Source organism: Manis pentadactyla, chromosome 9 (assembly GCF_030020395.1).
Source record: "Manis pentadactyla isolate mManPen7 chromosome 9, mManPen7.hap1, whole genome shotgun sequence".
Classification (NCBI taxonomy): domain Eukaryota; kingdom Metazoa; phylum Chordata; class Mammalia; order Pholidota; family Manidae; genus Manis; species Manis pentadactyla.
In genome coordinates, this window is record NC_080027.1 from 107,870,448 (window position 1) to 107,883,664 (window position 13,217).

General features: G+C 35.9%; 1 protein-coding gene across 1 annotated transcript in view; it reads left to right on the plus strand.

The window, feature by feature from the left end:
• Positions 1-13,217, plus strand: part of AXDND1 (axonemal dynein light chain domain containing 1) — a 104,821-nt gene that overhangs the window by 13,495 nt on the left and 78,109 nt on the right. The window contains exons 4-10 of the mRNA XM_057508226.1: positions 3,072-3,192; positions 3,787-3,872; positions 5,780-5,836; positions 7,045-7,147; positions 8,368-8,489; positions 10,256-10,396; positions 11,098-11,202. Coding sequence (XP_057364209.1) covers positions 3,072-3,192; positions 3,787-3,872; positions 5,780-5,836; positions 7,045-7,147; positions 8,368-8,489; positions 10,256-10,396; positions 11,098-11,202 — 735 coding nt within the window. The remainder of the gene's footprint in view (positions 1-3,071; positions 3,193-3,786; positions 3,873-5,779; positions 5,837-7,044; positions 7,148-8,367; positions 8,490-10,255; positions 10,397-11,097; positions 11,203-13,217) is intronic.

A 13,217-nucleotide genomic window follows, 5' to 3' on the forward strand; every position in this document is an offset into this window, starting at 1 on the left:
TCCACCACACCAACAAAAAGAAGGACAAAAACCACCTGATCATCTCCATAGATGCTGAAAAAGCATTTGACAAAATTCAACATCCATTCATGATAAAAACTCTCAATAAAATGGGTATAGAGGGCAAGTACCTCAACATAATAAAGGCCATATATGACAGACCCACAGCCAACATTATACTTAACAGCGAGAAGCTGAAAGCTTTTCCTTTAAGATCAGGAACAAGACAAGGATGCCCACTCTCCCCACTTCTATTCAACATAGTACTGGTGGTTCTAGCCATGGCAATCAGACAACACAAAGAAATAAAAGGCATCCAGATCGGTAAGGAAGAAGTTAATCTGTCCCTGTTTGCAGATGACATGATGTACATAAAAAACCCTAAAGAATCCACTCCCAAACTACTAGATCTAATATCTGAATTCAGCAAAGTTGCAGGATACAAAATTAATACACAGAAATCTGTGGCATTCCTATATACTAACAATGAACTAGCAGAGAGAGAAATCAGGAAAACAATTCCATTCACAATAGCATCAAAAAGAATAAAATACCTAGGAATAAACCTAACCAAAGAAGTGAAAGACCTATACCCTGAAAACTACAAGACACTCTTAAGAGAAATTAAAGAAGATACCAATAAATGGAAACACATCCCGTGCTCATGGATAGGAAGAATTAATATTGTTAAAATGACAATCCTGCCTAAAGCAATCTATAGATTCAATGCAATTCCTATCAAAATACCAACAGCATTCTTCAACGAACTAGAGAAAATCATCCTAAAATTCATATGGAACCACAAAAGACCTCGAATAGCCAAAGCAATCCTGAGAAGGAAGAATAACGCAGGGGGAATTACACTCCCCAACTTCAAGCTCTACTACAAAGCCACAGTAATCAAGACAATTTAGTACTGGCACAAGAACAGACCCATAGACCAATGGAACAGACTAGAGAGCCCTGATATAAACCCAACCATATATGGTCAATTAATATATATATATATATATAAAGGAGCCATTGACATACAATGGGGAAGTGACAGCCTCTTCAACAGCTGGTGTTGGCAAAACTGGACAGCTACATGCAAAAGAATGAAACTGGATTATTGTTTAACCCCATATACAAAAGTAAACTCGAAATGGATTAAAGACTTGAATGTAAGTCATGAAACCATAAAACTCTTAGAAGACAACATAGGCAAACATCTCCTGAATATAAGCATGAGCAACTTCTTCCTGAACCCATCTCCTCGAGCAAGGGAAACAAAAGCAAAAATGAACTCATGGGACTACATCAAACAAAAAAGTTTTTGTACAGCAAAGGACATCATCAACAAAACAAAAAGGCATCCTACAGTATGGGAGAATATATTTGTAAATGACATATCCAACAAGGGGTTAACATCCAAAATATATAAAGAACTTATGCACCTCAACACCCAAAAAACAAATAATCTGATTAACAAATGGGCAGAGGATATGAACAGACAGTTCTCCAAAGAAGAAATCCAGATGGCCAACAGGCACATGAGAAGATGCTCCACATCACTACTCATCAGGGAAATGCAAATTAAAACCACAATGAGGTATCACCTCACACCAGTAAGGATGGCCAGCATCAAAAAGACTAAGAACAACAAATGCTGGCGAGGATGTGGAGAAAGGGGAACCCTCCTATACTACTGGTGGGAATGTAAGCTAGTTCAACCATTGTGGAAAGCAATATGGAGGTTCCTCAAAAAACTAAAAATAGAAATACCATTTGACCCCAGAATCCCACTCCTTGGAATATACCCAAAGAATACAACTTCTTAGATTCAAAAAGACATATGCACCCCTATGTTTATCACAACACTTTTTACAATAGCCAAGATATGGAAGCAACCTAAGTGTCCATCAGTACATGAATGGATAAAGAAGATGTGGTACATATATACAATGGAATACTATTCAGCCATAAGAAAGAAACAAATCCTACCATTTGCAACAACATGGATGGAGCTGGAGGACATTATGCTTAGTGAAATAAGCCAGGCGGAGAAAGACAAATGCCGAATGATTTCCCTCATTTGTGGAGTATAACAATGAAGCAAAACTGAAGGAACAAAATGGCAGCAGACTCAGAGACTCCAAGAATGAACTAGTGGTTACCAAAGGGGAGGGCAGGTGGGGAGGGAGGGAGAAGGGGACTGAGGGGTATTGTGTTTAGTACACATGGTGTGGAGGATCATGGGGAGAACAGTGTATCACAGAGAAGGGACATAGTGGATCTCTGGCAACTTGCTGCACTGATGGACAGTGACTGCATTGGGGTATGGGTGGGGACTTGATAATATGGGTAAATGTAGTAATCACATTGTTTTTTTCATGTGAAACCTTCATAAGAGTGTATATCAATCATACATTAATAAAAAATTAAAAAGAAAAAGAAAATAACTGAAGACTTAGCCATGGAAAGTTATGGTCAGCTTTCTGAAAAATTGTTTTGGAAGAGAGATAAGGATGAAAATCAGAGTGCAGGGAAATTTCCAGAAGTCTGATGTTTAAACAGAAAGCAAGAGATAGATAGACAGACAAGCAGACAGATATAGAAATATAGGTAGCTAGATAATAGATTCTCCTAACAACACAACAGTGTATGGTCAAGGGAATATTTTTAGAAGGGGGAAAGATTTGTGTTATACACAAAGAGAATTATTCTAAGAGTGGTGAAAGTACCCAGAAATCGTGACTTATGGAATGAGATCCACAGGAATGTGGGCACAGATGAAATCAAGGACTTAAGTGCAGGAAATAATTCTGAGGAAGAGAATACATCTTAACCAGAGATTGAAGGAAAGGAAAGAAAAGAATTTGTTATATGAATAAGAAATTTGATGTGGAGGAGGTAGAATCTGGGGAAACTCATGTCTAATGTCTCAGCCTTCTTAGTCAAGTATGAGGTAAGGAGACCAGTTTTATGTCCCCTGTTACCCACTAGAAGGATCTTTGTGGACCTATTTTATCCTCTTATCCAGTAGCCAGACAGATAATTTATTTTATAAATATATTTTTATTATTTTTTAGGGATGTTTCTTTCCTGTATGATGTGAAATATGTTAAAGGAGAGACTCGGGAAAATACAGTTTGTCCCCCACCTTTGGACCATTCATTACAGTCACATGATGATGTCATTGTGACTCATAAGGTAAATCAAGTGTTTGACAAATGATTTCCTCTCTCTCTCTAAACTTAAGAAGAAAACATTTCCTCAAAATACAAAGCAATGTTGAACTATAACAGCAACATGTATTGCCTATCAGTTTTCATAGCACTTTCCATTTCCAGAAAAGGGAATTTAGTGTGAAAAGATAAAAAATATTTTAAGCCATTTTCCAAACTACAGTTTTCTACTTTAGAATATATAGCATAGGAGACTAGATTTTTTTTTTTAGAAATCCAAAGTTTAAAGTAGTAGCATTCTTATTTTTTCCATGTTGCTAAGGTAAATTTTAAATTCCTATTGAATCTTAAAGTCATTGGATTTTTGAGTATATGGGACACAGTAACTAATACTAAAACCAAGGCTATTCTTTAATTCATGGTATTTTTTTTTTTACGTGGCTCTGCCAAAAGTTTTCCTACTTAGCATGGCCCATTTTACTAATATTGTTATTTCTCTAATCAAAATCTCTTAACTTAATAAATACTGTCCTTTTTGGGTAGGAATTAAGATTTGTACAACTCAGTTATTTTCATCTACTCGTGTCTTCATTTTTGTCATTCATTCTTTCTTTTTAAGCCAAAGAAACTAACAGATACTTTGATTCCTGAAGAATTTCATATTGTGTCAAATACAGGAGTTTCAGGTTTGGAGTGTTACGATGAGTGAGTATTATGGTATATACTGAATATCTGACAAATTGTACTGTTTCCTCCTTCCCAGACATAGAGGAACCTGAGGACAGTTCACTCATCTTCCCGGGGCAATATTGACACTGAAATGCAGGAAACATTTGGGCTACCATCCTAATACAATTTAAGAACAGTATCAAAACTAATGAAAAAGTCTTTAAAATTTTTAGGATTTTGGCGATTAAATTGTTCACTGTCTTTCTTTTGTTTAATTTTGAATTTAAAGGAAATAGATTTTTGTTCTCAGTGCTTGACTATGCCTCTTAAGGGATGGTTTTGAGCAATGACCATGGAGAAAAAGGAAAGTAACTGCTAAGCTGGAGTCTCATAATGCCAGCTCTAGGGCTTACCTCTGGTGGCAGACTAGTGACCTCCAGTTTTCTTTGATTCCTGTTGATGGGATTGAAAATGAAATCTCGCTATTATTTTCTGAAATAACACTAGAATATTTCATAGTTTAAAAAACTAGAACTTTGGACTAATGTTTTATAATAAAATATCCAGAGGCTGTCACTCTTTACCTTATGTTACACATATAATAATATATGTTATATGGCTTTTCCTTATGATGGTGAGTTTCAAAGCAATATTTTGTCAAAGAGAACTAAATAGAGCTCTTTTTGGGGTGTAACTTTTTATTTTTATATAGTTCTAAAATTATAAAAAAGTCAAAAAATAGGACAAGGAACTCCCATGTACTCTGTACCTGACTCACTGTTTACATTTTGACTTATTTGCTTTAACACACACACGCACACACACACTTAAACAATTCAAGAGTAAGTTTGGAGACATCATGACCCTTTGCCATCAAATACTTTAATATATGTTTCCTGGCAACCCTCTCATTATAGTTCTCTTTGATGCCTTTTTTAGCTCCATCATTTCTTCTATAGTTTTTAGTTGGCATTTTACCATATAGACTTGTGAATTACCATTTTTTTCAATGGGTTATAATTCCTGACTGTCATTATTTATTTTGATGTTCAAATATTTTCAGATTTGGCCAATGGCAGCTTCTTTGAGCTCGCTCTTTTGTTGTTTGGATATGTCCCCATCATTCCTTGAATGTTCACTTACTTTTTAACTCATTAAAATTTCCATGTTCATCTTGTATTTCCCAACTCCAGCTCTAGAATAAGCTAAGAATCACTTCTCCAGGGAGTACTGATTCCTTTTAGTGGAGAATGATACTTAGAAAACAAGATCTGGGAGCTAGGTGTGCTCATAGCTCCTGGGGTATCATTGCTTTCAGTCCCTCTCACATACTCATTTTTGAAACTTCATTTTGAATCTTTATATTCCATAGAGATTTTTCACCTATTTACATTCTAAAAATGGGCCTTATTAACCAACTAAATTCTAGTAGGGGTCAGAACCAAAGGAAATGCTTATTAACTAGGGGAAGAGATAAATATATAAATGATAATGAAGTTAAGGGATTACCATGTGGTTCTCACTGTGATGTTCATTTAGGTGTAAACAAGCACTTTCAGAAAACATATATGACTAGGAGTTGGGAAAACTGGGTACTAGTTTCATCTCTGCTTATTAATTTTATAACCTGTTTAGTCACTGAATACCCTTCCACCTTTGAAAAGGCCTTTTTTTAAAAATGAATCAAGGACATTTTTATATTTGACATATTGTGGAATGTGATTGAAGATCCATTATTTAAAAATGTTCCAAATATGATAAATATCATTATATCTGTGTTTGCAAAGTATGTAAATATGATCTTGTGTGCAATATGATGGACGTTTTGGAATGCCACCAGGCTTCTCAATTTCATGAGATCTTAGGTTTATCATGTTGTGATATGTGATAAATCAGCCAGATAATTTTCTTACCATAACATTTACTTGTCTTATTTATTGTAGCAAATATACTACTCTTCTCACAGATAGTGAAAACAGGCTATTGCTCTTCCCATCCATGTAAGTACAGTTTATTTTTTCAAGTTTCTCAGAAATAACTATATACATATGAATTTCTTTTTCTTGGTACTTTATTACACACAATAAATAAAAATTACAGCAGAAACTCAGTAGAGTAATTGCCCACAATTCTACTATTTAATCAGTGTTTTCATTTGTCTAATTGTATATTCAGTTTTTTACAAATTTATAATAATATTTAAATACTATAAAATACACATTTTATAGTTTAAAATTTCTTTTTGGGTTTTTTAATTTTATTGTGGTAAAAACACAACATGAAATATACTTTTAGCAAATTTTTAAGTGTGCAGTATAGTATTGTTAACTATAGACACAGTATTTTATAACAGATCCATAGAGCTTGCATCTTGCATAACTGAAACTTTATGCTCAGTGATTAGCAATTTCCCATTTCCCTCTTCCCTACCCTGGGCACCACCATTCCAGTCTCTGATTCTATGGGTTTTTAGCTGTTTTAGATAACTTCATGTAAGTGCAACCATGCAGTATCTGTCCTTCTGTGACTGGCTTACTTCATTTAGCATAATGTTCTTTAGTTTCATCTATGTTGGTTCATATTACAGAATATCTATGTTTTTTAAGGCTGAGTAATGTCCCATTGTGTGTATATAGCACATTTTTTTATGCATTAATCAATCAGTTTATGTTGTCTCCACATTTTGGCTATTGTGAATAGTGCTGCACTGAACATGGGAATACTAATATTTCTTTGAGATCCTGATTTCATTTCTTTTGGATAAATACTCAGAAATGGGATTGCTGTATTATATATAAAATGCTTTTGTATCCTACATTGAACCATTGGTATTTTTCCATTTTGCCATAGTCTTTTTGTTTTCTTATCTCTCCTCTTTCCCATTTCTTATTTTACATTGTAAAAGTAACAGCTTGGTGTTATTTCACTGTATGTTTTCTATGTTCTTACAATCCTTCACAATAAGTTTATAGAATTTTTGGGGGGAAGTATTATTTTCTTATAAGAAAAAGAGGGTTTCATATTCTGTAATATGAACCAACATAGATGAAACTATTTGTATTTTTTTTACTGTATTACAGTAGATCAACACATACAGGCTTAATGCTTTAAAGTGCCATTCCATGGTATATATGTTTTCTTTATACATATTCTTTATGCCATTTGAGGATGACCTATTGTATTGTAACACTAGACCTTAATCTTTTAGGAAACCTAATAAAAGAGTAGAAGTGGTCCAGCTGAATGATGTGATGGATACTATGCTAGAGAGGGCTGGTGTGGAAAATGAAGAATATGCGGGGCCAACCCAGGTAATTGCAAAGATCAAGGTAACGTCGTGGTTAAGCACATGCACTCTGGGAGTAGAAGGCCTGGATTGGAATCCAAGCCCTGCCATTTATTAGTTGGTGACCTTGGTCAAGTCATTTAATATATTTGTGCCCCGATTTCTTCATCTTAATTACAGATAATAGTAGTATCTACCTCATAGAGTTGTGGAGATTAAAGGACATAATGAATGTCAGGTGCTTAGAACAGTGCTTGATGTGGTAAACACTGTATAGTTGTTAGTGTTATTACTATATTTTATTGAATATAAGGCACCATTGATTATAAGACCCTTATTATTTTATGTACCACTAAAAAATACCGCGAAGAAACCATGCTTTCTTGCACTTAGAATTTTTGTATAATTTTACTTAATGAAAGAGCTCTTTCAGTCTAATGTAGATAATCAATTTTTTTCTTTATGAGGGCTATTTGTTTTTTGAATCCTTTACCCAGATTCACCAGTTGTTTACATTCATTGTGCACTATTTGCTTTATCATTTTCTCTTCCCCTCTACATCTCTCTATAAATGTATAGCTTTTTTCTGAACCATTTTTGAGTAAACTGGTGGCATCATGCCTCTTTACCACCAAACACTTCAGGGTATATTTCCTATGGGTAAGGGCATGTTCTTACATACCCATGTAAGATAACCATGATATGGTTATTGAAATCAGGAAATTTAACATTGATATTAGTATTAGCTCATATAGTTCATATTCAAATTTCAAATTTTATCAATTATTCCTAGAAGGGGCTTTTATAGCTATTTCCCCTCCATTTCAGGATCCCAGGATCACACAGTGTTTTTATTGTCATGTTCCTTTAGATATCTGTCATCTGAAACAGTTCTGTTTTTCTTGACCTTAATATTTGGAAGAGCACAGGCCTATTATTCTGTAGACTGTTGCTGAGTTTTGATTTGTCTGATGTGTACTCATGATTATATCCAGGTCATATATTCTTTGGCAGATATAATATAGATTGATATTGTGACTTGCTTAGTACATCATATAAAGAGGTCCATGACTAGTCAGATTTTTAAAAATAACATCATTTTAACATAAGTTTCTAAGGAAAATATAAATGAAATAAACTATTCAAGGTGTAAAATTTATGCACATTCAGATTGCCTACCTCCTAAAATGGTTTTTACTGACAGGACTGTAATAAATACTAATTATCTTTCTTATCTTCTGTCAGATGCACAAACTACTACATATGTTGAAGAAGGAACAGACCATTTACAATACAGTGTTGCATGAACTTATTCGACAAGTCAGTGTGGACTGTGCAGATAGAGGAGAACTACTGTCTAAAATCAGGTAAGAGCTGTTACTGGAGTAGTCCCATTTGTTTTTGAATTTTATATTTTGTTTATATCTGATTTTGAGAAAATCGCAAAAGTCCACTTTTCTGTTGATAATAAGGAATCTACTTGCATTTCCATTATATTTTCTGTAGTAAAAGTATAATAGTTGAGAGGTTCCTTAAGGCGATTTCTGTTGGATCTTTGATACCATATTCTTTTATGATTGGGAGTAAAGTGCTGTGTGAAATGGTGGAAAAGCATAGAGACAGAATGGATCTGGTTTTAAGGTGTGTGACCTTACCCACAGTCTGAGCCTTAGTTTTCTCACCTGTAAATGAAGATAACAGCAACTATGACAATTTTCATTTGTCTATTTGTTCATTCATCAGTCAGTGGTATTTACTGAGTGCCTACTCTGTGTTAAGTATTAAGGTGCTGCACAGGATTCTGGTGAGGTTGGAATGAGAGCGCAGAAGTAGGTACTCAACACGTACAATTATATTAGATGATGATAACAAATACTATTGCTTTTACAGTTCTTATGATTATGGTGCCTTCCAAAAAGATGAAAAGAATAGTAGAATGAGAATATTGGGTTCAGATGATACATGTGCAACTTACTTACCATGGAACCATAGGCAAATTATCAGATCTCTTGAATGGGAATTAATAATAAAAATTTTTCCGATTTGTCCACTGTCTGATTTATGGAAACTGAGTCCCTTCTCTGATGGTGCTGAGAAACTAGGAGCAAAGCCATTAATTAGAGACTAGTCAAGATTAGATACTAATGAGTAAGTTGTTGAAACACCATCAAGAGAATTCCAAGTTGGAATGGGGATAGGGACAGCTCAAGTCTGAGTTGTCAATCCAAGAACAAAGCCTGGGGGAATAGGTAGGAATAGATAAGGAATCACGGCAAAGGAATTAGATGACTAACAGTGTATCCAGACCTTCCCCTTATGAGGAGTATGTGCGAGTGGGACGCTTCCAGCTGGTCTCAGGAGTTAGCTTCTAGGGGCCAAAATAGGGTGGGAGGTCCTATCCCAGGAAATCTAGACAGAGATATCCAGGCAAGTCAAAGCCAAAATCCTTTAGAAAATGTTGAGTCAGACACTAGAGAGACAAAAATATTAACTCCAGAGTGCCAGAGATAGAATCAGAAAAGGGCTTCAAAGTCAAGGATTTATATCAGGATAAAATTGGAGTTAAGAATACACAGTAGGTGAGAATAAGCAATGAGGTTTCAGGGTGATTGCTGCAAACATTCATGATGTGTTTGTGGAATGGTCAAACAGTCACAGGTCCAGAATAATCAATAGGCCAGCATTTTACAGTGTTAGGAGTTCGTTTGAAGGTCTGGGACCCATCTTCAGTGAAGAAGACTTCTGTCGTCCTTAGCTTTGTATCTTACAGAGTCCTCCCTGTTCTACAAGCTTGTTGCAAGGATCCAGTAGAAGTCCCCAGTAAGCTGGCCTAAGGCTTAGTTCCTGGGACCCAAAGTTGGCATATTTCCCGGATGACCCTGACCTTGGGTTGGCTCACCACCTCCCATTCCTTCTTAGCTTACTTAATTTCATTTGTAGTTTTTGTTTTTCATCCCCAGAGACTTCTTTTTCTTCCTGCGAGCCCCATACTGCTTCAGAAAGTGCACTGTCATGAGTATTGTATTATAGTAGGCAGGCTCTTCATGCTGCCTTGTCCCTAGCGTTACTTACTCTTTCACATCTTCTTCTTCTTCTTCTGTGTGAAGTCATGTTTTCCGTCTTCCTCATGTAGAGAGCGGTATGTGCAAATGCTTGACCAAATCGCCCGGCAAATGATTGACTTCTATAAAGACTTGGTAACTCAGCGAGTGCTGGACCAGCGCATTTTAGAAGAATTGTACAATTTTAAGAATGTTATTGAGGAACTGACCAGGTAAAAATTGTGATTATCTGAAACACAAAACACAAGTCAATAAAGAGAGTAAAAAATATTCAGGGAAAATAAAATGGTTAAAGGTAAGGACTCTTTGTTTTCCTTTTGTGTTTAGCAAGAGAACAGAAAGGACTAGATATAGATGAAGATAAAGATGTAGAGACATGTAGAAAGTTATACAGGTTAACACAAAACTAGGGCTCCGTGTATATTTAACAGGGAAAAAAACTCTTGTGCTTCCTTCCAAGATAGAGATGTTTATCTTAATCAGGTTTGCAGAGCAGTGCCATGATTATGGATGTTAAAGTTCAAATCCCAAAGAGAATAAGCATTATATAGCAGTCAGGATTAGTGACCATCTTATTTTGTGGCAAGAATGAAGAGCACAAGACAGGCATGTCAGAGGGTTGGGCAGAGCAGCCTGGAGGCCTTGCCTATCAGTGTCTGCTTTCACTCCATTCTAGAGGATTCCTCTCTTCTCCTTTCTGCCTTTTCTCACCAGCCTGATTCCATTGCCAAACCTGGCAGGATTCCATCTGAGCATACACCAGACCTCTTGACTTGGTTTATAAGGTGGAAAAACTAGGAAGAGATGTACACATGATAGCTGAGAGGATTCCTTAGTATAAATCTGATTTCCTGGATAGAAACTTTTTGGAAATCTTCAATCATGAACATAGAATTTCCTTGCTTTATTTCAGGGAGCTGTGTCTGGTTCGGGCACATGATATGAAATTAACAATAGAAGCAGAGAAGGCACACAAGGATTTGGCTCAAGCTCTCTTAGATGCTGAAAAGAATGCCAAGTAAGTTACCAAATGTTACCTGTTATGACATACTTAACTTCACACCTTATTTACAGAAGCAAAAATTTATGGAAACTTTTGAAGGCCTTTTATCATAGCAGTGCCTGGAGGAGTTGATATATGTTGTAATACACATCTTGTAAATGTCTTCCTGCATGAGTTTTCTAGGGCGTATACCTAGAAGTGGAATTACTGGGCCATAGGATATCCATAAGCCTTGTCTTGCTAGATTTTGCCAAACAATGCACGAAGTAGTTGTACGGGTACATCTTCTCATCAGTGTATGACATTTCCCTTGTGCCCATGTCTTTTATCAGTCCAATGGGTATGAAAAGATATCTGGTTTTTATTGGCAGTTTCCTAATTATTACTGTGAGTCTAGTTCTTGTTTAGATTTTAGTGAATCTACTACAGTGTTAATGTTTTTGGGCAAAGGGCCAGATGTGAGATTATGGTTTCTGATGTAGTTAATCACCTCTGCCTTTGTGACATGTGCTAGTATATACATATATATGCATACATATACTGAATAAATACCTTAGTGTATATTCTTATGGATCTTTTCCTATGTATATGTGCACATATGCATTCTTTTTAAACCAAAATTGATTGTATATAGTGTTATGCAGCCTGTTTTTTATAGTCAACAATCTCTACCTAGGTAATTTCAGTACATTTTTACTTCATATATTAACCAGATTATATTCAAAATTTCCCAACTATCCCCAAAATGTATTTTATATTGGATTGTCCAAACCAATATCTAATCTAAGACCACACAATGTGCTTGTTTTATGTCCCTTTTCATTGAGCATAGTCCTCTGCTTTTATTTTTTAACATGTAAGGAGTGACTATTTTTTTAAATGTCAGAAAAAAACATAAACGTATACAAAACCTAAATTCAAAGCTATATTGTTACTTTTATTTTATTCTTTCCTAGAATGAGGGGGGCACCTTGACCAATTTTTGCCCACTGAATGTACTACTGTTTCCCATAGCTAATTCACCCTTGTCTCAGTAGACAACTATGCTATTCTCCGTCTTCTGTCCTCATACCTCTAATACTCTCTCTCCATCCTCTTTCTGAGCTGATGAGCCTGCTTTCTAAAAAGCAGGAGCAAACAGAAGAGGACTCTAGCTCTCACCCCTAAATCTACCTACTCCCTTGCACCTGTGCTCATCTATTCTATCTTCCTTCCTCTTACTATGGATGAGCTGCTCCTTTCTAAGGCCAATCTCTCCATTTGTGCACTATTACCTCTCCTCTGACCTACTTGTGATATTTTCAGCAAATATTCCCTCTTTTTCCTGCATCATTAATTTTTCTCTCTCCACCTCATTAGTACCATCAGTGTACGAATACCCTATAGTTACTCCCCTGTTACAAACAACAAACAAGAGACTCGGGACCACGTATCCCCTACTAGCTTGGCCCTCTTTCTCGGCTTCCCCTATAATAAACTTCTTCAAAAGGCTGTCCTCCTCATTCTCTCCGCCTCCTGTCCTCTCATTATCACTTGACCATTCCAGTCAGGCATTCACCACACCTCCCACTCCATCAAAATGGATTTGCCAAGCACCAGTGCCTTTCATGTTGCTAAATCCAAGAGTCAGTTCTCAATTCTCAGTTACCTTGCCTTACCGGCAGCATTTGTCATAACTGATCAGTTGTTCTTACTTGAAACAAGGTCTTTCAGGTGCATTATACTCTCCCAGTGTTCCTTCTGCTCTGCTGTCTGCTCTTTATTACTGATATCCCTTGCAGGTGCCTTCCCATTTCACCAGTTTCTAAAGATTAGAGAGCTCATACCTTGGATTTTTTCTCTGTCTATACTCACCTCCTAAGCGAATCCCTTCAGTTTCTTGGCTTTAAATCCCATCATCTATGTACTCTGAGCCCACACATTTTTTTTAAAGGTATCATTGATATACACTCTTTTGAAGGTTTCACATAAAAAACAATGTGGTTATTACATTCACCTATATTATCAAGTCCCCCACATACCCCATTAAA